The sequence below is a fragment of the Calonectris borealis genome, chromosome 1 (genome assembly GCF_964195595.1).
Source record: "Calonectris borealis chromosome 1, bCalBor7.hap1.2, whole genome shotgun sequence".
NCBI lineage: Eukaryota > Metazoa > Chordata > Aves > Procellariiformes > Procellariidae > Calonectris > Calonectris borealis.
The window spans coordinates 88,564,030-88,589,960 of record NC_134312.1 but is presented as its reverse complement, the minus strand read 5'-3'; the positions used below and the strand labels follow the sequence as shown (position 1 = coordinate 88,589,960).

The 25,931-nt window shown below is 41.0% G+C and overlaps 1 protein-coding gene across 4 annotated transcripts; it reads right to left on the bottom strand.

The window, feature by feature from the left end:
* Positions 1-201: 201 nt before the first annotated feature.
* On the bottom strand, positions 202-24,745 carry GDAP2 (ganglioside induced differentiation associated protein 2). Of its 4 annotated transcripts, XM_075165946.1 has the most exons (13): positions 24,499-24,745; positions 22,806-22,945; positions 18,472-18,625; positions 16,832-16,920; positions 14,373-14,449; positions 13,136-13,295; positions 10,624-10,774; positions 9,562-9,638; positions 8,084-8,160; positions 7,522-7,661; positions 6,877-6,931; positions 1,885-2,028; positions 202-961 (listed from the first exon to the last, which is right to left on the bottom strand). In XM_075165946.1, exons 1-13 carry the CDS (start codon positions 24,672-24,674, stop codon positions 914-916), a joined length of 1,488 nt encoding a protein of 495 aa, XP_075022047.1. In that variant the 5' UTR covers positions 24,675-24,745; the 3' UTR covers positions 202-913. The 4 variants fall into 4 exon arrangements, with proteins under 4 accessions (XP_075022047.1, XP_075022056.1, XP_075022067.1 ...); XM_075165955.1 differs by lacking the exon at positions 7,522-7,661; XM_075165966.1 differs by lacking the exons at positions 9,562-9,638; positions 10,624-10,774.
* Between the last annotated feature and the right edge of the window lie 1,186 nt (positions 24,746-25,931).

Here is a 25,931-nt window from a genome sequence, read left to right as displayed (position 1 = left end):
GTGTCAGTGTAACAGGATATAAAAGGGACATTGATATCTCTAAGAAACAATCTCTGTCACCAGAGGTTGGGATTGGAGTCATCGTTTCCCCTGCCCTTCCATACATACTTCAGGCAGATGGCATTCATTTATCATACAAACACATCTGGCCACGTCAAAGGAGAACATAAACAACTATAGTTAGAGAACAGAAACCGCAAATGCTTTTCAATTTTATTCTTACTGGGAGGGTAGTGGCATCCTGACATGTCACATCATCCAATGATAACTGACAGGGACTTTATCAAGGCTCCTAGCTTCACCTCACATTTATGGTACTAAGTCTTGAAGTAACCTTGGCTTGGCTGTAGTGCTTTGTTCAGCCTGCAGACATGGCATTCCCAATTCCAGATACTTTTGCAGGGTCAAGACCAAAGTAATCAGCACTAACAGAAAGGGAAAATAATCAGATGTGAAACACAGAGACCGTATGATGAGCAACGTGTCAGGCTGGTACTGCACAATATTTGTACAGACCAGTCAGAAATGGGTATTACAAACAGAGCTGGAAAATGATAATAGTTAAAAACATGATCAAGTGCTTTTGATGGATTTCCCAGAAAACAGAAAGTCTGTTCAGAAATAAATGTAACAGCTTCAAAAAAAAAAAAAAAAAAAAACAAAAAAATGCACCTAGTGATCTTTAAATCAACTTTTCCATTGGATAAATATATTTGAAATAGTTGTACAGTTCACAGTGGCATAAAGTTCTCTGATTGCTTGAGTGCTTGAAAATATCTCGTCAGTAAAAAAATACCAGAGCTGGGGGAGGAAAACCCTCTCTCTGAATTCTGTACATGGGCAAATGCTCAGGTTTTGGCAGGCATCAGGTCATTGGATCCATGGGAAACCAGCAGCATCGCAGGACTGCAGATCACAAGTCAGGGGATGGAGGATAAGAAGAATAGTAAGGCCCATTTTCCTGCAACGAGAACAGAACGAGCAGTTGAACAAAAGCCTTCTCCAATACACCTTGGTGCAATGGATGATGACACAGAGGCAGAAATAAACAGGTACTCCTGGCTTTGTCTTCCACGAGTACAGTGACCACCCAGGAGAGGACTGGGCTGGTAACCAGGCAAAAACAGGCCTTGGTTTTGCCTCTGTTTTAAGCAAAAAGTGCAGGTTAAAGTTTTGCCACTAAGCCAAAGCTGTGACGCAAGAAAGCCACAAATGCTAGCATAGCCAGTCAGACGGTTAAAGACAAAGTTGCCTACGCAGACACACAGCTCTGGCTGTTACTTCGTAGTTACAGCACATCCTCTTTGGAATGATTTGGCCAATGCAAGCCACGTTCATTCCACTATTTGGGTAGAGACCCAGGATGGAGAAGGGAGGAGGAAGAGGGACCAACACCAAAGGCAAGGCACCCTGCTACAGTTCCGTTTCTCCCAACTTTTTTTTTTTTTTTCCTTCCTGCATGCTTGTTGATACGTGGGGCAGGGAAGATGAAACACAGATAGCATTTCTTTTTTGCAGTCAGTGTAAGGTATATAGCAGGTATACAACATGAATTTTATCTTGTCCACAGGCTCTTAGTGTGTTACGTTACAGTTCTTGGCTGAAGAAAGGTAGTCTGCCTTTTATGCACATAGCAGACTGCTCTGTTGGGAAAGGGGTCTGCTTCTTGACCAAGCCCTCTACTTGGACTGATGTAGAAGAAAAACTTAAGAGAATTGTTACTCTCAAAACAAAACCTAGACTCTCCAGGAACCCTCCCTTTCTCCTCCCCATTCTGAAGATGTGGAAGTCAGCCCCTTTAAAGCTCTTGCAGAGCAGAACGGGACATGCACAAGAACTACACTTAGGAGCAAAGACTGATGCTTGCCACATGAAGTCACTTACCCTGGCATCATACTCGAGGACAAAAGGGGGGAGATCAATCTGTTCTGGGGGTATGGCTGTGAATAACTGCTGAAGGCTTTCCACATAGTGGATTTTGTCCTTTAGCCCTGAGACTGTAAATGTTGTGAAAAACCATGCCGAGACCTGAAAATAAAGCCCAACAAAAACAAATGAAGATGGTGCTGTTTCAAAACCTTCAGGTTCAACATAATACTCCATAGTTAAAAAGGCTTGAGTTAAACTTGAAACACTAATATCATGGCAATAACACAACACGGTCAGGAAGTACACACCACTGACTGCTAGCAAGCACTGTCTTGAGAGCTTTCAAGCTAGTGTTCTCTGCCCCACACTCACTCCTCCCCAACTGCCAGTTTAAGGTCCCTTTCCACTGTACAAGAGTGACAGCTATTCTGCTATTTGTCTTCAAAAAAACCATCTGTATAGTGGCACATTTTCACTTCCAGTTTAGTCAGCTCAGAATATGACCTATTTGCCTCTAGATCCGACAGAAGCATTTTCAACCCTTTGCCTTCAAGTTTTCACAGAAAAGGCAATTCAAGGGAGAGAAAGAGGCTTTCAGCTGTTCAAAGGTCCTACTGAGGTCTCCTCTCTGCTTTGGGTTGGCTGAGTGAGTGTGTGTCTCCTTCTGTTTTACCACATTTCTTATCAAAGCCTTCTCATCTTACTCTACAAGAATAAGCCTTATCAACTTATTCTACAAGATTTTACTTTAAGTATACACACCTTTGTCTCTGTTAGATGTAAACAGGTTAAGGAATTTTTGTTTTGCAAAGGCCAGTAAGACACCATTGATATTTCTACAAGTTATTAAATATTGCTGTTTAGATTAACTGCACAAGCTTTTACTTTTCAACCCACCTTCTCAAAACTTAAGCACTATATTACTTTTTGCTTATTTCTTATCTAGTCTTTTCCTGGCAGACTGAAGGGAAAGAAAAAACTTGAGAGAACCAGAGGTTACTGTTCTACAGGTCACAAATGCTCATATGAGGGACCACTCACATGGTCCTGGGCAACCAGCGCTCGCTGACCCTGCTTGAGCAGGGGGCTGGACCAGATGACCTCTAGAGGTCCCTTCCAACCTCAGCCATTCTGTGACTCTGTTTGATAGTTGTCTTTGACTGCAGTAAGTTAACAGAAAAGAAGCAACACCACGAGAAAAGCCTTGAGGAAAGTGGGAGCCTCAAATAAACTAAAACAATAAAAATGATCTGCCAGAATACAACATTTAAAGAGAAAGTCGATGCCTAAAAACTGTCCTGGAATAGCTATACTGCCTCCTCAAAACAGCATATTTTCATGAGAAAGGAACAACGAAAAAGAGAAAAGGAGGTAAAGAACAGGAGAGAATATTTAAGATTGGTTCATTATTTTGAGGGCAGAATTAGAGATTTATGTTAGCATAAAGCAGGGAGACAGACTATTACTGGCATCCATTATTTACTGTATTTTTTTTTAACACAGCCTCTTATGAGTGACACTGGATGACAATTTAATGAGTGAAAAATACCCTCTCAATCCTGTATCAAAGTAGCATGCATTCCAAGGTGTATTATGAATGACAATCATTAAACATAATTGCTATGGATGTTCAATGTATAAAAGTCTAATAGGGAATATTTTTGCAGCCATCACGAAAACTGGTATCGGGAAAAGCGATTTTTATTTCCCCCCCTTCTCAGTATACACTGCAGTTTGACACATCTTATCCAGTAACACAGAAAAAAGGGAGAGGGCCAGAAATGTTGTTTCCAGAGAATTTTTCTATTATCTCCATTCTCAGTAATCACAGGGTATAGAAACAGTAATAAGAAAGCAGCCATTTCCTTATCAGTAAGAGGACAGAGAACTTCAAATTAAACCAAATCCCTGTTAATGCACTGAAAGTAGAATAAGTTATACCAGAGCAGTCAAAAAAGTTAAAAATCTAGTCATCTGCTGAAGTTTTCCTTCATTTTTCTTGTACTGCAGTTCTGAATCTGAATAAAAGGCTATCAAAGTCACTCTGCCAAGCTAGAAAACCACAGGGTTGAAGTATCAGATGTCTTTCCCTCAAAAAAACAGCACAACACAGAGTGTGTCACCGATCTCCTAATTGGGTCATACCCCAAAGAGAAACTTACTAAAATCTGGGAGATTTTATTACAATTGGAAGGATCTTCTGTAGAAAAAGCCGTAAGAGATTTGCAACAACCGTTATATTGACATCTGATCTCCAGAAACTGCTTTTATGACTGTTACAGAAGAAAGACAAAAGTTGTTCATGATAAATATAAAGATTATGATGATTATGAATATCTGATTTGAGTATTCAGATATGTTTCCGTTTTGAAAAATTCTTGATTCATAGCCAAGTTACTAAATTTATGAAAACAGAATTTCTCTGGGTGAGATTGTTTCAGATCCAGTCACTGACACTCAGAACACACCAAGCTCTATAAAGCTATGTTTGGAGAGCTCTCAGAAGAGGGGAGCTGAGAGGCTTCACACAAAAATGCCCCAAAGAGCCCTTTATTTACATATCGGCAACTATAGCAATAACAAGCAGAAGTACATTTAGACGCAAGAGCATGAAGAAACTTGTGATAGCACTTCAAGGGTATCTTAATCTAAGTCCTGGTGATGAAGTGTTCACACTGCAAGAGTTGCTGCCAGCCTAAAAAACCGCTGTTGCCTATGATGCAATTTCATCATAAGAACGGTTACATTTCAGCAGCACTACAAGAGAATCAAGTTTTTCACAGATTGCAAGAATGCTCACATCAAAGCGTGAAAAAAAAAGCATGAATAAACACACCCTGCTTCAGTTACTCTGTGTTTTAGGACAACTGCTGAAGCCTCCTCCCTGCATACTGAAAACGATGTATTCTAGATAGGCAATTATCCTCAGAACATAATTTAAAAGTTTCACATCTAGAAACCAAACAAAGAATCATCGTTGGCACTATGAAGCACTTTCAGAACTATGCTTGTTGTCTAAGAGCACATGAGTTTCCAAGAGGCATGATGAAAAGCCTCTTGATCCCTTTTAGCCCGGAAATAAGCAATGCGACTCTAACAGACGGCAGACATCCACTGTGCCGGGTTCGATACCGCAGTAAAATGGACCATTTATATCAGAGCTTTAAGAATGAGATACATGTACAAGGGTGATTGGTTTGGCATGAATGCACAAGCCTTCCTCCTACATTTGAGACATGGGGTATTTTCCACTATTTCTAGGGAAGGAAGTCAATGCTCCAAGTAGGAAGATGAATGTGCCAAATGTTTTTTAAGAGATTTGAGGCTTCTGAGCTAGCAATCTTCCACAGGGACAACAATCTGAAATAGCCAGAAAAGGAGAGGAGAGAAAAATCATTCCCTCTTAGCAGCCACCTCCTCCACCAGGACTTTCTGCTGCATATTCCCCATCATGTTTCATAAGCTGATGGTTTCTGCAACAGCCAGCAGCAATCCCACTTGCCTTTCAGTTAGAGAAAAGGCTTTGCAGAAAGACATGAACACACATCCTCTTTTGCCTCCAGCTGTGCTGCTAGAATAGGATACAAACCAATTCCACTTCCAGCAAGTTAGAGTTTTACATCTCTCACCCTCCCTGCTTCCCGCCAACTATCTGCTTGCCCCACAGATCTGTTGAGTCCCACTGCTGTTCCCAGAGGGACAGAGAACCTGGCAATGGACTGGTGAACACGAGTTCTCATCCTCCAACAAAAAACCATTCTCAACCAAATAGGAACGCATGGTAGGAGAGGAGGGGGGATAAAGTGCTGCTGGGAATCTAAAACACTAGTATTTCCTAGCTTCAACTTTTCCACTCAACTTTGTGACCTTAGTAATGTTCTGTGCCAGCTCCTACATTTTCAGGAGCATCAGAGCTGGAAGCTCTAATTCTAGCATTTAGACCTCAGATCTGTACCCTGTGGGAATAATTAATATCCTGACAGAAACTGGAAGGTATGCTGTTGGGAAGACTCAGTCTCATCTACATAAAACCAGGAAGCTCCAAGTCTCATACTGTCCCAGCTGTGCACACAAAAAGAAAGAACTCTGGAAATTTAGCAATGAAATTCTTGCTGAACATGCATGAACAGATGTTTTTTGCAGGTGTATAATTTTCTCAAATTTGATCAATGTCAGCAAAAAGCAGAATAAACAGAGGTTAATCTGATGTGAACATGGAGGATCACATTTCTAACTGTTTTAAGAGGACAATCAAAAATTTTAGGAAGGGCTGCTGCTGACACTTATTTCATCTGAAGTACTCACACTGCTGCAATATGAGTTGTGTGTATGAAGTACAGAAGGGAGCGAGCTCCATCTTCTGTTGCCCCACACAGATGATAGCCAAGGAGAATATCTTGCTGCTTGATGAGTTCAGTTTTTCATCTCCTAAAGGCTTAACAGGATTTTTCTGCACTCCATGTCACAGAGGCATTCTTTCCATCTTCCTTTGCTACTCTACACTCCATAATCCTGACTAGTCTCATTGCTGCTTGACACACCACCCTCTGCTCCTACCAGGGCAGCTCTTAAGTGATATGCATCACGCATGCAATACCTCTTGTGGGGAGAGAAAAGGTGAAACATCCAGGAAATGAATTACACAAAAAAGAATTCTAAGAGTTTTTGGTCATGGTTTGTCATCCTGCCAACCAGACAGCAGGAAAAAGGACAAAATGTTTCTCTTTGAAAGAAGCAAGACACAAAGCTTCCACCTCTCTCAGTTAGGAGCACATGCAAAACAACGCATAGACAGCTGCACTGTGTTGGGGTTCAGCTTATCACTAAAGTTGGAAGACTACAGCTAGATCAAAGATGGGGATGAATTTCAAGTTCTGACTGTGGATCCAGAAGATACTGCCTAATTTTGGAAGTCTTCTATATACTGCCACGTTCCTCATACTGCAATCTTTCATGCTACCCCGCCAACACCCAAAACATTCTTTTCTTTTGTACTATATACCTCACCTTTGAACGAAATGTTGGGTGGACAAAATACAGTGCCTTCAAGTTCCTCTTGTACCTGGTTTAAAGAAAGAAAAACCACTCTTTAACAGTGACTTCTACTTAAGCTCACCTATACAACATAACAGTCAAAACATAAATCATTTTGCTTTAGTGCCTGTGATGTAATTTTACAAAGTTAGATCTAATATAAGGACAGATACCAGAAAAGTAAATGTGAAGAGAAAAAAAAAAGCAGAATGATTATTTTTCAGGTAAAGACATCATAGCCTGCAGTCTTTTATGCGGACAGTGAAAGTTACAGACAAATTATGACTACCAATGTTACCCAAGCCTCTTTCCTCACAACTAGCAACATACTTTTAACAATGCCAGGCTCCAGAAGCTCCACCTCTGGATAGAGATTAGACAATACACCCAGTATGCCTCTAACAGCTCCAGAAGGGAGACTGCAGAGCACAGAACTTCCTGGTTTGATAGATGGTTCTGAGAAGGAAAGAAAACATCTTCCTTCCTCTTGCCTTTGTTATTTATTTAGGTCTTTGTTCCAGCAAAATTCTCTCACAAATAAATGGGAAACCAGATACAGGGAATGACAAACATTTGCATAGCACAGAGGAAGACCAGAAGTGTCCTATTAACACTCACTTGGCATCAACAACGTCGTAGAGTTTCTTCAAGAAATTAGAGTCTAGTTGATTGTAATCATTTGTGAGCGTATGAAAGTACACCAGGACATATTCCTTCACTGCAATATGATCCATGACATGGATGAAATACAGAAGAGCCTGAGACAGAAAGAAATGAAATTTATATTTGCAAAGAACTCTTTCACAATTGCATTACATCTTAATATGCTTCCTTTAATTCAGTCACAAATCAGGAATCATGAGGTTGGGTGGCATTATGTTTCAGCTACAAAAGCAAGGTGAACATTCCAAGTCTTCAACTTGACTGTAATAACTTAGATGTCTTTTTTGTCTAGCTGACCTCACAGATGGAGATAAATTCTTGCTGTTTCCATGAAAAACTAATTTGACTCATTACATTTCACCCTTCATGTCTTGGCAGTTATAGAAGCGAAGCAAGGCAAGTCTTTCTTCTTGAGAAGAAAAAGGAGTCCACATTAGGGCTGTTTTTCTAGAAATAGTCCAGTTCCTCCTTGAAAGAAGCCACCCCAGCACACACAACTAGTTTTACAAAGCCTTACCTTTTCCATGTCTATCAATGTTATGGGGATATTCCTTCCAACCACCACCATCACTGTGCGGCCACAGTTATCTACACCTACAAAAGAAAGAAAAATATGTCTCTAAACTTCTCTCAGTCATGCCAGGTTTTGGAGATGGTCCCTTTCAAAGCAGGGAGAACCAGCCACAGCTCAGAATTTTTGCAATGCATCTGTTTTCCATCTTAAAAACAGAGGAAATATGCTTAGAGTTACTGTTCTCACTATACCAGTAGCTATTCTGATCCAAAAAAGGGCGCATCACATCCGAGAAACTTAAGTCTTAAGGACTGCAATTTTATGTTGCCTATGCATTCCACATTTACCTAAACCTCAAGTAATAACATGTTTTTTATTTAAAAAAAAAAAAACACAACAAAAACCTTCACTTGCAGTTCTACCACCAAAGCAAACTTCTTTCTAGAAATCAAGCTCTGAAATCTAATGCACAGATTCCCAGAGCAGGCCTTATGGACCTCCTACAGCCCACAGAGCCTTGTCTACAGCAAAAAAAAGAATTTAAAATTGCAGCTACTGAGAAGAAGGTATCACACAGCCTTGGTATTTGCACAAAGATCGAGGTAAGCATCTGGATTTTCAGGAGGCCAAAGGTATCAACCAAAGTGCTGAACAGACTTTCTCTGCAGAAACACAGCTATGCTTTCGAGAGCCTGACTACTTGCCTGTTTCTTCCTGTCATGGTGTAAAGCAGCAATAAGCCACTGGGACAAGGGCAAGTTTTTACGTCCAAGTGTGATGCTATCTAAAGAGTAAAAGTGAACTGAAGAGTACAGGTTCCCCATCTCTGCTCTCCAGGCTGCAAGGACCTCACAGCTATTTTCTTCCACTGAACTCTCCGTTGGGTTGTTGAATCTCTCCCTAATCTCCCCACCTACTGAATTCACGGTTGCAAGATGTGCTGCCCATGGTACTCCGCCACTAGTACTAGGAGACACATACAGAGGAGAGCAACACATACCTAACCTGAAGGAAATAAAGCAAGCCATTTTCTTCAGGAAAGCTGTATTAGAAGTTGCTTTGGTAACTGCTTATTCTCTACACTAATCATATGAAAGCAACATTCATTTCTTTGTAACAAAATGATGGAGATAGTTTGAGATAATTCAGACCAAAAGAAAAACTATCTCATACAGAGCACCTTACGCGTTTGGCTTGAATCTAACAGTACTGATTTACATCTAAAGCTACAGATAATCCAGGATATACATGTATCTTCAGATTGTTAAAGCAGAGCAGTTTGGGAGTTTACCACACAGTCTTTCAAAGCCAATCAAGAGAGAATTCCTGCTTTACTGCAGAGATGTTTCCTAGTTCTTAGCCAGGCTTCTAGCTTAATAACGTGACTTATTGCATACTCAAGTCTAAAGAAAATATTATACTTCTATTTTGTATTTTTACTTTAAGACAATATACATCAGTCATTGGTACCCTGAACTTACCTGTCTGGTACAAGGCTTTAAGAGAAGCAATATCAGAAAGGTCTTCAGCTCTTGCCTGACACAGCCAGCGATTATAACTAGAAAGTTAAAAACATCTGGTCAGATCTAATTCCCTTTGGATTAACGTTAGAAGCCTGAAGAGGTATATGGGAAGGGAAGGACAAAACAAGCTCTTTTTGACTGAGCCATCTCTCTAACATTGTGGTTTTCTGACCTATGGAGCAACTATCAAGTTGTTAAAGAAAGAAGTGTTGGGGAAAAAAAGAAAAAAAAAAAAGATTTGAGTGCCTTAGTTACATACCTAGTGATTTTCAGTAGGGCAATGAATACGCACCGACTAATATAGTTGCATTGCATTTGGGCTGAAAAGATCTAAGAGTTTTTTCAATTTAAGTACCTCAGTGTCAGTGTTTAAAAAACAGGGAAAAAAAAAAGAAAAATTTCTTTAAAAAGTCTAGAGGTCGAACACAACTACACAGCAACCAGTGTTACATACGGATTTTTTTTCCTCCCCTTTGAATGGTGAACAACTTAGTGCCTCATCTGACAAAACAAGCCAAGCATCATGCCTCAAGTGGACTCCAGCACGGAACTGGTTTCTAAGAAAGTGATCATGCACGCTAGGGTTAGCCAGGGAGGGGAAAAAAAAGGGAAAAAGCCTCTGCATTCATTTATTTATCTTTCTCTTTTGAAAGACAGAAGAAAAACGTTTTGCTGTCTGCCCAGAGCCTCAGGAGCGAGCAGGCAGTACTGAAAGCAGGTGACCCCACTACAAAAAGCGGTGACAAAACAGTGACATCTTGTGGCAAAGATATAAGGCAGCTGGTCGGATGCACCGGGTAGGCCAGTGGGTTCATCACTAGCTTCCCTCTTCCTCTTACTGCCCCTTCCCTTCTCCCTTCAGGCCAAAGAGGCTACCACAGCGATCCAGGGTGACACCAGGCTTTAACTGTGTTTCCTTGCCAGAGGATTAGGCTTTACAGATAAGAAAACCATCCTAAGGGTTGGTCCTCTGAGCAGCTCACTAACACAAAACATTCACACGGACAAGGAAATTCTCACTTCCTCTGATGCTGTTTTTGCAGTGCTGCCTCTGACAACTGTCCCTGAAGGATGAGGCGTCTCTGTTTATCAACGTCTCCCTCCATGCGGGCAAAAGCATGGGAACCAATGAAAGACAAATCTGCCTCCAGACCCTCTTCATCTGAAGCATCTGCAGTAGAAACAAAGGTAGCGTAAAATGTTCAAGCTGCGTACAAGACAGCAATGCTGCTGATGAGTTACTATATATCTCGGCGAGCCAACCCAGTCGTCATGCCACAAACTAACACAAAAACCCACAATGTACCATGATGTGGCTCCGACATATCACCAGTACCATTGACAGATTATAGCATGTGATTGATAACTACGGACTCCCTTAAAATGTTGGTTTGCCTGGAAACTAACTGGGCAAGTCCTAGTCATCAGCTTGTAACGAAGGGATAATGGTTAACCCTCTCAGAAAATAAGGTCTGGAGAGAGACAGACTTGGGCTTTACAGTTGTCCTACTTGTCATAGGGGGAAAAAATAAGTATGCAGAAGGACAGATGCTACAGCTTTACTCAGTTTAGAAGCTGTTCTGTAGAAAGGGCTTACTTCTTTTTATATCATTGACACTGCTTGAACAAATGCTGTAGAGCTGGTGGTAACCTGAGTTTGAATATTTTTATAGTACTGTTTATAACATGACTGTGTGATTAAGTACAAGAGCACAGGCTCGCTTGCTGGTGACAATACCAGAATGCTCCACTGAACTTTGTGTCATCAAGTAATATTGCTAAGGCTTCTAGCAATACCTCTCTGGGCAATCTGGATGGGAATTGAGTTTCCCAGTTTTAGTGTGACATGAGCTGGCAGTGTGCTCAGGTGGCCAAGAATGCCAACGGCATCCTGGCCTGTATCAGAAATAGTGTGGCCAGCAGGAGTAGGGAGGTGATCGTGCCCCTGTACTCGGCACTGGTGAGGCTGCACCTCGAATACTGTGTTCAGTTTTGGGCCCCTCACTACAAGAAGGACATGGAGGTGCTGGAGCGTGTCCAGAGGAGGGCAACAAAGCTGGTGAAGGGCCTGGAGCACAAGCCTTATGAGGAGCGGCTGAGGGAACTGGGGTTGTTTAGCCTGGAGAAGAGGAGGCTGAGGGGAGACCTCATCGCGCTCTACAACTACCTGAAAGGAGGTTGTAGCGAGGTGGGTGTTGGTCTCTTCTGCCAAGTAACAAGCGATAGGACAAGAGGAAATGGCCTCAAGTTGCACTAGATTGAACATTAGGAGAAATTTCTTTACTGAAAGAGTGGTCAGGCCTTGGAACAGGCTGCCCAGGGAAGTGGTGGAGTCACCATCCCTGGAGGTATTTAAAAGACGTGTAGATGAGGCCCTTAGAGACATGGTGTAGTGGGCATGGTGGTGTTGGGTTGACGGTTGGACACGATGATCTTAGAGGTCTTTTCCAACCTGTATGATTCTATGATTCTATGCTACAGTAGCAATGGGACAAAAGTGCAGCATTCCGCTATACCCATTCGCTCCTACATATGCAAAGCCAGTAATTTCACAAATTATTAGCTAGTGGTTGAATGCCTCACACAGATCAGCCACAGCTGCAAACACCACTCTAACCAGCAGTTTGGGGTGGGGGGTGGGGGGGAAGCGGGGAAGATTGTAGTCTGATCAGCAAGAGTAGGTACCTCAGGTATCTGTGAACAGGAAAATTAAATTGTCTGTATCCTCATTGCATATTCAGCCTAATCCCAACTGGCCATGCAAAAGTAGAAAGCCTTTGAAACCCGTTCCAAGTTATCTGCTTTTGATGGTTTAAGGCTTCACCTAAGGAAGTGTAAAACTTTCACAGCACTGCTTAATAAACAAAGCAGAATGTGTCAGCTATGCCCATTTATATATTAAATTGTTTTGCTACACGTATCTCACCTTCTCAACCGTGTCATCTAGGCAACCTCTTTACAAACAGACGACTTTTCACTGAGCTTTGACAGCCATTTCCCAAACACTGACCTCTGGGTTGATCTAGTTCCTCTGTCTTTTAGGGAGTTTCTGCTAGTTGTCACTGAGCATCTATGAGTTTGATGCACATGCTGTATCGACAGAATCTTACCATTTGAGACAATATTTGCTAATATATAAGCAACATTTTGCTAATATATAAGATAGCCATTAACAATAATGGCTTTTTTGGTTAGGGGCTGCACAAGATTTTGCAAAAATCCTGCAAAGTTCCTCATCACCTTGGGAGAAAATTTGCAAAGGGAATGAACTACCCCACCTCTCCCCCCAAGAAAAAGACAGAACAGCAGCTCTACCACATCCTCTAACCACACCACTCTACACAATGAGGCAGAAAGCAGAAGTTACTGCTGTGGAACACATGAAGCCAACGAGGCAGCTTGATAACTCTCTTCATCACAGCCTGCCTTGGGTGAGGTGGGAAGACATCTCTTTGCTTCCCATGTGCCTTTTCTGTTTTGCCATTGACACTGACACAGAGATACTTATTCCAAGGTTCAGTTAAGAACTCACCATCCGGAACACCTGGCTTTTCAGTAATCCTGATCTGCCGCTCTGGTACTACAGGCTCTCCTTCTGCATTGCCAATATCTGCAGGGAGGTAAGGCAAGGATTGTATCTCTTCTTCCAAGGATCTTGGAAAATACAGAGGCAGCAACTTCTGGTAAGTGGCCTACAAATAAGAAAAATGCGTGAAGGTTTATCACGCATCCTTGCTCTTTAGTTAAGTAACATCTGCCCTTGTAGCAGGGATCTTCTCAGAGGTTTGAAGGCAAAGTACCACTTCCCTCAATGGCTTATTTTGGGCTGCTACCAGGCAATAAACGCAGATAACCTTTATCGAGGTTAACTTCCCCCCCCCGCCCCCATTGGCAAATGACCTTGAGAGGACTCCGCTTTAACCTGCGTGAACTCAGTACATTGCAGATACTTCAGCTTTGTAAAGAAGTTACAATATGCATGGATGACAGACTTCAGCAAAGGCTGCTTACATTAAAATGTACCACTACACAGATCGCCTTTAGTGATCTGACTGGGAAAAAAGAAAAAACAACAACCAACCAAGAGAAACCCTCCCCACATGGAGGAAAACAATGAAAATCTCTACTGAACATTGTAATACTTCATGTGTTCTCTCCAACTGATTAGCAGTTTTAGAACCCCCAACAAGTTAGTTATTTTCCTCATCCTGATGCCACAAAACCTGAACACAGTGTGGGTGTTCTGCCCAGGAACAGCCATTAGCAAGTCTGATATACATAAGAATTCAATGTTCAAACTACTAGCATCTGTCTGAACCCAGATCATTAAATGTCAAGCTCGTTATTTCAACAAGCCAGCAAGCAATGTTTAAGATGTTTGTAGGTGATCTGTGGGCATGCTAAACTGGCCTTTTCAAAGCACAAGGGAAGCAGCGTTGTGTTAGGAGGAAATCTTGTATGAGGAATTTCCCTTCTGGCTGGTAGATACCATCCAGCACAACTGCATGCTATAACCTCTAGTATTGGTTCCTGTTCATGGCTCAGGAACATGGAAGCCAGAAGTGGAAAGATTCTGAACATGTCCATAGTGACTGCTAAGAACATAAACAGTATTGCAAAAGATGCTACGCTAGTAGGAGACAGGAGGATGCTATGGGACCAAAAGTCTATGTGATTTGAAGGGAAAATCCGAATCCAGCTCTACAATGCAGGAGTTAATACTGCTGCAGAGAAGATCAAACATGCCCATGAATTTTGGTGGAAGATACCTCTTCAAGCTCGGAGACTGCAAACACCACCTTCTCCAGTGTCTCTCCATGAATCTCCAGGAACCTTCTAACTGTGCCTGCAAGGAGGAAGATTAAATGTAGTTAGCAAAACAGGAGGAGAAATTTACACACACGACTACAAGTGAGGAAGTCAGAGTGCAGAATAGAGACACACATCTCTCTCCTCCTACAAAATAGCTGCACAGGCTGTATGCAAGTGTGGATTAAGTGGTAGTTTAACACACCAAATGGGTTGGTTGGCCATATTGGAAGTTCTACCTCCACTCTTTCCTGCTTCTCACTTTAGAGATGGATACAAAAAGAGAAAAAATATCTCTTTGATTTTTGCTTACTAGGTATTCCTCAGTCTGTAGAATGTGATTCTATGGCCCCACAAAATCAAACCAAACCCTTCTTTTACAAGACTCCTCTGCAAATTGCCAAAACCAGATATTTCTAGAACAAGTCATCGTGCCCTAAGTTATCACGAAAGCAAGATGATAAACAAGCCATAGCAGAAGCTGGTACAAGACAGTCAGCCACACAAAACCTCTGGGATCAGCCAAAGAGGCATATAAAAATTATGTTTGTAAATCACGAGAGAATTTATTTCCTCTGTTACTTTTTTTTGACTCCCCCAAAGCTTTAGCATAGTCCAGGGACACAGTCGAGTTCCTAAACATTTGCAGCTGAGGGGAAAAAAAAGTTTTGTAACCAAGCTCCCAGTCAGGCATGTCCTTGTACAGATGAGGTCCTTGAGCTGCAATAATCTTGACACATGTCAGGATTTCCAAGTGCTTTCCTGTCAGACTGCCAAGAGAGAAAGTGTCCAAACAAATAGGCTGGTCTAGCGGTATTTTATCAAGTAGAATACAGCCCCACAGAGACAACAGAAGAGAGCAATAAAGGAAAGAAGTCTACTCTACAGAGAATATATTAGTGAGAGTTCTTCAAGAAACAGCAGTTCAGAGGAAAAAAAAAAAAGAAACAGAGCTAGTTTCAAACACTTCCTGTACAGAAATTCATGTGTAATTGGGTTGACCTGCAACACTACTTTACAGGACAAATGCAGCTGTGCAGTTCCACAGCAAACAGTTTTCTGAACCTATGTGAGCAGATGTTTTCATATGTCTCACTCAACAGGCAGGTAGCAGAGAAAACAATGGACAAATCTGTTTCTCCAGTGTCAGCACCTCTGCTAAGCAGAGGGTAAGAAAGATTTCTCCAGTCAGCTTGCACAGCAAGAGGAAAACCCACTCCTATCTACAACTTTCCTATTGTGCAGGAGTACCATGCAGGAAGGTCCAGGGACTGGGTGGTGGAAAGCAGACAGGAGCAGTCCAACAGAAATGAAAAAGTCAAGAAAAGGGAAAAGAAAGAACCAGGCAAGTATATAATATTCTTCTCTGAGCACTTTTCTATTCTTTAAGTATTTTCAGCCTAGGAACTTTCCTGATTTGTTTTTAGCAACCTTTTTTCTTTTTCTTTAATATAGTTTCCTCTTAAACCCAAACAAGTTTGAAAACTTCTAGCGTCTACAATGCTTTTTGATAAGAAGTTCCATAAAACAAATAGTGTAAGCATAAAGAACTATTTCCTCTTGTTTGTTCTGAACCTGATTCATGCTAACATTGTTTGAAGGTTCTTATTTCGGGAGACAGTGAACAGCTGATTCCTATTCACCATGAGTTTATAGACATCTATCACACTCCCTTCAAGTTCTGTTTATTCTAGTCTGAAAAAGACTTTAGCTTACTTAGCTATTTCTTGCCTTTCCCTATTCTTGTTGACCTCCTCAACTTCTAGTTCTACTATATTCTTTTTGAATGTGCAGCTTTAAAGGGTGGACAAAACACAGATTAATAGCATAACACTCTTAATTTTGTTGTGTCTTCCTTAGCTTGCTGTTTTGAACTCCAGTGAGTTGTTTTCATGGAACTATTATAATCTCAAGATTTTGCTCCCTAGGATTAGCCCATCACTTCGCATGTGAAGGTAGAAGCATATAGGGGTGGGGGTCAGCGGGGGAAGAATATCACTGTACATTTGGATATGCTGATGACACTAAAACGGCAAATAAAATTCACTCTGTTGCTTGAGGTTCATCTACAGCTATTCACAGTAAGTCCTCATCTTTGCTATTCTGAACAATTTTCTATTACCAGCAAACTCTCTCACCTCACTGTTCAGCATCTTTTCCAGGTTATCAATGAATATATTGAAGACTACAAGTTCCAGCACAGATTCCCATGGATTTTTACGGATGACCGCTCAGAGAAAGGATCATTTGGTTTTTTCCTCCATTTCCTGATCAACCACAGAAGGCCTTGCCTATTTACAGCCTCTAATAAACTACAGCCCCCTAAAAAAAAGTTTCCCCATATCAACAGCAGTCTGTCAGAGGCAAGTGATCTGCTGAATACTATCATCCAGTTTATGTCACTCTCCAACAAACTTACGCAGTGCTATGTGGGTTGCATCCTCCAAGGGGTAGCATCTTTTCAGAGAGTTAATGACACAAAATCCTACAGAGCACATTGCCTGTTCCCTGAAATCCAGAAAAAGAAAAACAAATGAATAGAAGGTCAGATGAGAACAAATGTCTGTCACTACGATAGATAACACCAGTACTTTTTTCCCTGCCTCTATGCAGCAGCAATCCTCTTTCAGTTTTGTGCAGAAGGATTCTTTCCTGGCAAGATGCATACATACCATCATTAAGCAGGGAAGGAGGGAACCATTAATGATTTCACACTGTTTCCTTTTGTGTTTGTTCTCAGATTTCTCCTTCTACCTCAGCTACGTTCTTCCTGTAATTTTTCATATTCTGAATGAAGAAGTTCTTCCCTCAAGCTCCCTGCAATTCTTTCCAAAATACTTTCCTTCCTGTATAAGATTGACAGTGAGGAGAAGGAGGGGAAAAGAAGGTGCTCTTTACTGCAAACATTCTCCTGTTCCTCCACCTGACCTACCATTTGTTTTGTTAGAGGTCTGGACACAGACTAAGGTGGCTTACTCAATCCTAGGTATGATTAGACAATCATTGGCCTTGAGTGATACATACTTTAAGATCAGTAAGATGCTTCCAGCAGAGAGCCACATTTTTAGAAGAGTAAAGCAGAGGTGTTGCCAACAGTCATCAGAGGAGTTTAAGCAAGCTCAGAGTTGGTAGACAGTTTCACAAGTGTCAAAAGTTACTCTAGAGAATAGATTGACTGAAAGGCACTCAGAATTCAGGAAGCAGAATTATTAGAATTTTTAATTGTTTTTAACATGTTTCAATCCAGACCTGACTTTGCTTGTCACTTCTGAGGCAGAACAAAACTGGCACGTGCTAGAAACCTTAGCTGTAATTTTGATTATGAAACAGTTACTATTGCACTGTAACACACAGTCCAGACTTGGAAGAATTGATCTTCCCAACCCTAAGAAATTGTTAAGTACATTTTCTGACATTGCTCTTGTTCAGGTATTTTTTGTGACTGCTACCATTACAACAGCCGTTACAGGAGAAGAACAGAATACAGGAAAGAACACAGAAAAATAGAAAGAAAAAAACCTGTTAGCTAAGAGGAAGTAGAAGATAGCACAGATGAAAGAGGAAAAACTACAAACCTATTGGCAGCAAATGTGGGTTTAGAAATAACCTTGCACCCTGACTCAGAATTTTAGATGGCTGTTGTACGAAGGCAGAGAGGCCAAATATATGAGCTGATACAGCAGTCAGATCTACCTGTGGGTATGTCCATGTGGCTGCAGACACATGAAGTTGCTGCTTGAACATCTAAAGCTTTTTGCAGCACAGAACGCAATGCAATTATCAATGCTGCTTCTCCTCAGAGTAACTGAATGCTGCACAGCTCCAGCTACACTGTTTCAGGACTTGAACCAGCTCAGATCTCTCTGCACGTTTTATCTATGCTGCAATACAGATAAAAAGCACGAAGTATACCATGAAGCCACTGATGTTCTCATGTCCTTAACCAAATCCATATACATGAGAAGATGTTCACAGCCATTTGGCCTCTGTGCAAACCTGAGTATCTAGAACAGATGTGTCACGGATGGCAAACCCTCATGTGAGTTGATGTGTGCTTACTTTGCAAGCTGCAGGACATTGCGGTAACAGCTGTATAGAGAACTCTCGGCTGCTGTGCGATACCGGCTTTTGTATTTGGGTCCCACTGTGTGAATGATGAAACGTGCAGCCAAATTAAATCCTTTGGTGAGTTTAGCCTCGCCTGTCCTGCACCCTGAAAAAAACCACAAGGATAAATGCCAATGTCATTATAAGAAAGCTAGAAGTATTCAAGCCCTTGACTTCCTCCAGAGTCAGACAACTCCTCTTCATATACAGAAGTCAATGTTTTAGACACCAAATATTAAGGATAGCATTCTGTCTCATAACAGCTGCTTAGTATCACCTAGTCAGGTTGAGGAGGTGAAAGCCATGCTCATTCCTCTCAATTTTAAAACTATGCATAAGAACCGACTAGAAATTGCTAGAAATGCTGTTTTAATTGCAGTGCTTACTATGCTACATACAGAGCCAAAGGGAGAAATGATTTAACAATGTGCAGAGAACTGATGCACAAATATGCTATACAAGCAGCAATAAAAAGTCCTTCTGAATTTAACAACTTGGTTTGGGGAGATTGTTTTTTGGATAAAATGACTACAAGTCTCCTTAATCGAACCCACCAGCTGTTGGCAAAGCTATTAAAAATAAATAGATCAAGCACTTGTTTCATCTACGCTCCCAGACAAAGGTAGCTTTCTCCGTTTTGCAAGTTTCTTCGTGTCACAAGGCAGAAGTATGATTCTGATGGAGATCATACTTCATTGACAGACTAGGTGTCTAGTCTCAAGACAAAGAAGTTCAAGCAACACATTTAATTGTTCCGTTCACAGTGCCTTCCAGTTACATACTCTAGGATCATTTACTGCATGCTATGATTACCTCTTTCTGGTTTTGACTCCTCTTTGGCTCTCCCCTGCAAGTTATTCATACTTAACTCCTGTAATTTTTCACAAGGGAATTCAGTTTGTCAGAAGCCTCGATGACATCCAACCCCCTCTATTCCCTTCAGTTTGTCAAAACATTTCTGATAATGAAAGATCCAGGAACAGCTACTGTGTTTGAAGTCTGTTTTTTCTTCGGCACCTGGAAGAAAAGTCTGCTAACTCTCTCCTTCTTTACCCAAATCTAGTCCACTCCAGTTCTGGACAGCTGAAGATATACTTCTAGTCTTTCTCTTTCCCTACCCTCAACGACAAGCATTTTCCACCTTCTTCCTTCTGCTTGTACAGCTGCACTTCAGCTACCTGATCTGGCTGAAAACTAATATTTTCCCTGGATTAGCTTTCAACCTGATCTTATAGGTTGCTAGTGCCCACAAAAAGGAAGGAGACATGAACAAGCAGCTGCGACCACCCTTCTGGCAGCAGCACCGCAGTAGCTTGGCTTGTCAATCATGGAGCTGCCCACTGAATAGGAGCATTCACTTCTCCCACTCCACTCTGTTCCTCGTGGTGCTCAGGCAGGCTATCAGCATGCATGAAAGCATATTTTATGGCAAGAGACATTCCAGGTTGAGAATCTCTCTTACTCAAAACTTTAAGCATGTCTCTTTAACAGCAACAACACATTGCCTTTAAGGCAACATCTTGTAAACTTTTCAATCCATTAAATCACATCATTACCCTCTACAGACCTCCACCTTGTTTCTTCTGGATTAATCAGAAGGAATTAACAGCATACTAGAACTAAGTATACTCTTCTGAATTACTGCACATTTTCTAAGACACCTTAGCTCAAGAGACCAACTAAACAAGCACAATATGGAAAAAGTAGAAGCTAAAACTGAAACACTTAGTGTTTGATAACACAGTTATCGAGTTACTATTCTTCCTCCGTGGTCCATCCAAGTCACACAACTTGAAAAAAGCAAGCAAAGGCTGGTAGGAAAAACTGTCTTGTGAAAAAGAATGAAGCAAGTTTGACTGAGGTATAGCTGTGAATTCAGGGGGGAAACTAATTCAGACAACCAGATGTAGCATCAATAATCTCTAACTACACTTACATCACACTTAATACTTCCCAATGCCTTCCGCCTGGAGATCTCTACAAAATGTATAAAACTAAAATGAGCAGCAAGTATTATTCCTATTTGAAGATACAGGGTGAGGTGAGCTAATAGAGTGAGCTCCACAGGTCAAGGTCTGTGGCAAAACTGGGAACAAAGTCAAGATCTTATTTTTTACCCGATGAGATTTCAAACATTAGAACAGCTTCTCTCCAAGTTTAAAATGGAAAGTCTGAATCCTCCATATAAAGTGTGCAGCGGACAAAAAGTCTCACTGGAGTTGGAAGACTACTATGCATTACTATTACAGTAGGTCTTTATTAGACTGCAGCAAGTATGTGTTGATAGGCAAGCATATATCAATAGCACTTCATCTGCAAGCCTGGACCTTTGGCTGTGGTATTTCTGTGTTAATCAAAACTACACACTGTTCCCAGGAATGCGTAAGTTAGCTGAGCCTTAAAGAAAGCACAGGCCTTTGAAAGGTCAGTACGTCACATGCTTTAAGATCATGATTTTTCTTGGAGTCTATGAAATATGAATATATACTAAGCAGCAGGAATAAAGCAGGAGAGAACTAACTGAAAATGACCACTGCACCCATTTTACAGCTTTAGAGCAAAGACCATACATTTTCACTTCCTCCCAAGAACATTCTCCTATGAAATAAGTTCAACATTAAATGGGAAGGAGCGCAACAAGGAGGCAGAGGTGACTAAAGAATCATAAACTGATTTCTTAACTAAGCTCCTTTCCACTTCTGCTACCGTGACAAACACATTAAGGGTGCACAAAAGCCAAAGCTGTAACCCAGCCCCTCTTTCCTCCCCCACGCAACATGCCAGTAGAGTGTCACAGAAGAACTGATTTCTGAAAAGCTCTTATCACAAGATTAAAAGGAAACTGTCACGTATAGGGAGTCATGAACCTGCAGAACGCATTACAGAGAGAAGACACCAGTGTCATCACGGGGTGGAAGATGCAAAACTACATATAACTCAGCGTGGTAAAGGAATTTAAGAAGCTAAGCCCAACTTTTACAAATAACTCCCTAGAGAGCTGACAGATGTCAAATTTTAAGAACTCCTTAAAATGTTGTCCCTCTCCTCCTACCTCACAGTGCACACAAGAGACCCAAGTTTATTTTAGAAGAGTTCTGGCATACATAGCAGGGTCCTAACTATTCTGTAACATCTGCTGTATTTTAACAGTTGTTTCCACCCAAAGGACACACTGACTTTTCCCTCTCCTACGAAATGGTTACTCTTCCTCCTGGTTTACTTCCAGGTTACTCACAAAAAGCAAGCTGAATCAGAAAAATATGAATTTATAAAACCAGAGGATGTCTATTTAATTGTAATTTAAGCTGAGAGTTTGTATTAGAAATATTACAGCTCTTCTATCCATTTTGTTACTACATGATAAGGAGATAGAGCCGTTACCCAAGAGAGTCAGCAGTACTACTCAGGCATCAGTTGGGTCTCAAAATTCAGCTCAGTACCATACTTACTAGAAATGTGAATTCTTAACAGCAAACTATATCAGACTTCTGTATAATCTTGGATAACTATAAACTCTTTGTTCCTCACACACAAAATAAGGAAAGTCTTCATCTAATGGAATGAATGGAAATAAAGCTGAGCATTTGTAAATTTCATCATCAGCCATAAACCCTGTTAATAAAGAACGTAGGTAAAGCAAATCTCATCCATTTCCAGAATAGCCTTCCATTAGAGATGGTCTTGTAGCTTTCTAATAAAACCTTCTGTTGTGCAGAGGAGGCAAAGGAACTGAACAATTTAAGTAGTCGCTAAGACTTTATTTAGACATGCAGTGTTTTATCAATATATCTATTATCGCCATAGTTTCCTGAAAGACTGCGTGTGTATATTAATAGCCTGAAAGAGGATACACAAAGTGTATATTAGAACCCACTTAATTTCTGCAATGGTGAACTTCAGTTCCTGTCTTCCACAGTATATACACACACTGAACAGGATAAGAGCAAAATCTGAAGATGTACAAGACTGGCCCCTTGAGTAAAAGCTCTGATAAGCTGATAACTACTCTAATAATGGGACTTATTGTATCACAAAGTAAGGGCTCAGCAACTCGAACATCTGCCACAGATTTTCAATGATCTGTAACCTGAATGGCAGAAAGAGAAGAGACTAGATTGGCATGAGTGTCCTCTATTTATTTCATATTAACACCAGATGTTGGGGGCCGGGGGGTAGGTGGGGAGGGAAGCTATACCTTGATTTTAGTTTATGCCCAAACCCTGATGCTTTGTACTATGCAAGGACAGTAGATTTCAATCTGATAAAACAAGTCTCCAGCCACTTACCTTTGAGCTTCTGGAGTTCATCCCTCAGGTCAGGTCCAGCATGCATGAATATACTTTCAGATACCGGATTCTTATCAGTGAGAGACTCATTACTGGTATTTACTATGGCTGTGCAGTTCAGTAACGCTACATCTCCTTTCCTGAGGAAACAAGGAAACAGTTTATTGCGGGCTAAATGTAAGATTAAGCAGGATATTCTCAAATAAATGCTGACAAGCAAGGAAATGCCAAGTTAAAGGAAAAGCATTAACAGTACTCCCGTGCCCACATAGCATAGCGTACCCTGACATGCTCACCATGCAGAATCATCCTTTGCCTCTAACTGATGAAGACAGATCGCATGCAACCCGTCATTTCCTTAAAAACTCCCAGCCTCAACAGTAACTTAGTGATGTATGTAGAAAAGACAGTGTTGTAGTTGTATGTAGGGCAGTTCAACTAGCAGAACATGCAAAGCAGCGTGTTAAACTGATGGAGTGTTATGTGTTCCAAAAAAACAGGTATTCTCTCTTGGAGATAAGAGGACAGTCCTTACGGTATATTACCTTCAAAACTTCAACAATTTTTTCAATGTACTTTTTTTGGCTTGCATACACAGTACTCAGGGCACCTTACTGCTGCTGCTCTTCCTCAGACCACTGAGGATCTAGAGCGACACTGCGGCTAGACAAGTTTTCATTGCTTTTGTTCTGAAATTGTGAACCCACAATTTGATCACGTTCATTCTGCTGTTCAAGGATCAGACATGCAGAAGATAAACAAAGCAGAGATGCAAAAGAGACAATGGAGTAGCAGAACTCTGACCTGCTTTTTGTCACAGCAGCAGCCATTAGAGATTTTGGGATCAAAGAGCATAGGAAGGGAAATAAAGATTCCCACACACAGGGAGAGATTCAAATAACAAATTTAAATTGCACACATTTATTATACCCAAGCCCAAGTCATGAGAGATGTTTAACCTTTTACTTAATCAATCAGGTTCAGGAAATCCATGGACAGTCCCATTTCCTGCATGTATTAACCAGAAAGAGTTTCAGGCTGATCCCTGAATCTGTGTCCCTGAGAAATCCTTCTCTCTTCATATTAAGAAAGAGTTACTCATCTAGAGAGCAGGTTCAAGAATCTGAGTTACAGGAAAGAAAAACTGATGGAGTAAGTTAACCTCAGCACACTGTACTTTATCAATAGATTTTGGTAGAAAACCATGGAGACAGAACACAGAATGGAGACAGAAAGGAGGGAAGGAAAAAAAAAAAAGAGAGCCCAAGGCAAGCCACAAGAACTACATGAAAGAAAGAAATACTGAAAAGTGAAAGTAGACTAAAGCCAGCAAAGAAAAAAAAAGCTAGTAGACAGCAAGCATATTTTAAAAAAATTTTAAAAATTGTACCGAAAGTGCCTGATTAGGTTTTGATAGTAAGCATACAGTATGACAGTAGGAAGTATAGCTCCAGTCTGCTGCATCAAGGAATGCCTATGAACATGCAATTTATAACCTATGGTGGAGCAAACCTCAGACTTGCAGATTTACAGTGAACAAATAGATTATTTTCTTCCCAGACCTGTAATGTTTGATTCAAGAAAAGAGGGTTTGAAGGTTTTATTCTATGGCAGCAATTGTTATATGAGGCAATGGGATCCCACAGTAAATGGAGAAGTGATGACAAACACACCAGAGCCATATGGAACTTACCATAAGATTATTTTCGCATTGATGTCTTTCCTGTATGGAAAAGGTGATCTAACATCAACTTGAGCTTTTTCAACAGGGTTTTGGCGAGAGTCCAGCTGCTTAGCCTCATAGGCATCAGTCCAGCCTGGCAGGCTGTCAACATCCACAAATTGGGAAGGAGCACCCAAGGGATCCATGGAATGGAAACAACAACTCCTTTCCTCTGCTAACTTGTCACACTCCAATTCTCACTGGAGTCTTCCAGGTGCTTTAAAGGAAGAAAATCAAACCAGATCACCAGCTGTTCACTAAAAGCAATTCCTGTGCAGCCAGACCTTTCCCAAGACTGCAATGCAATTACAGCTAGCAGAAAACAGATTTCCAACTCAACTGCTCTCTCTTTCTGTTTTGTTATCTGTATGCAAAAAGGCAATGCAAATACTTGCAGTAAGACAAACCTTTTCCAATAGTGCAAGATGAAAACACCTTTACTATTAAATTGGTCCAACTGGCTTGTGATCTTGCATTTTGAAAATGCTGAAGACAAATTCCCGAGTGTAGAAAGGACCTTAGTCTTTCTGAAAATTATTATTTCTTTATCTAAACAAAAAGTAAATTTGTAGCAGGGTATGTATAATCTATCCCTTCAGAGATTTTGGTACAGCCCTGGGCCATACTTAAAAAAAAAAAGACCAAAAGAAAACACACCCCCTCCCAAACCACCACAACCCCAAAAAACCAAAAACCCTAACAAACATCCTCCCTCTCCCCAAATCGTACAACCCTTGCAGTTCAGTGAATTCTGAAGCCCCGCAAATAAGACGTACAGTTGCTTAGTTCTTACAGTCATGCACTTAGGCACAAAATCCCTTCACTCAAATAGGTTTTGCAAGAAAGAGATTAAAGTTGTAAATTTGAATGAACTCTGCCATCTGACTTTTTTTTTTTTTAAAAAAAAGGCTGAGATGACACTGGTTGCTAGATTAAGACTCAAACTCGCTGAAACATACTGTTCAATTGCCAGCACGTAACAGCTAGGCTACATTTTTATTGTAAGTACTAAACCATACTAGTGAATTAAGCTAGCACAAATGCACTCACATAAGTAACTTCAGTTTGCTGCTGACACACCTACTATTTAACCTTTTTCACAGGTTCATAATTGATAATAATTTTGAAAAGATAGCATCCACAAACGGTAACTCTGAAACGTGAATCATGAAGTATACTCATCAGCCAGGAAAAAAAAAAAACAACACCCAAACATCCAAACTCAAACTGAGGGGTGATAAAGTAGGACAAAGACGGCCATAAGAGCATCTAAATAAGAATTTTGCCACGAAGAGCTGGCAGAAAAGCAATGAACAAGGAGGTGAGAGCAGCTCGAGCGGCTCCAGCCAAAAGCGCATCTACAGCGGTGTCTTCCCTCCGACGAACAGCCAAACCCAGGGGCC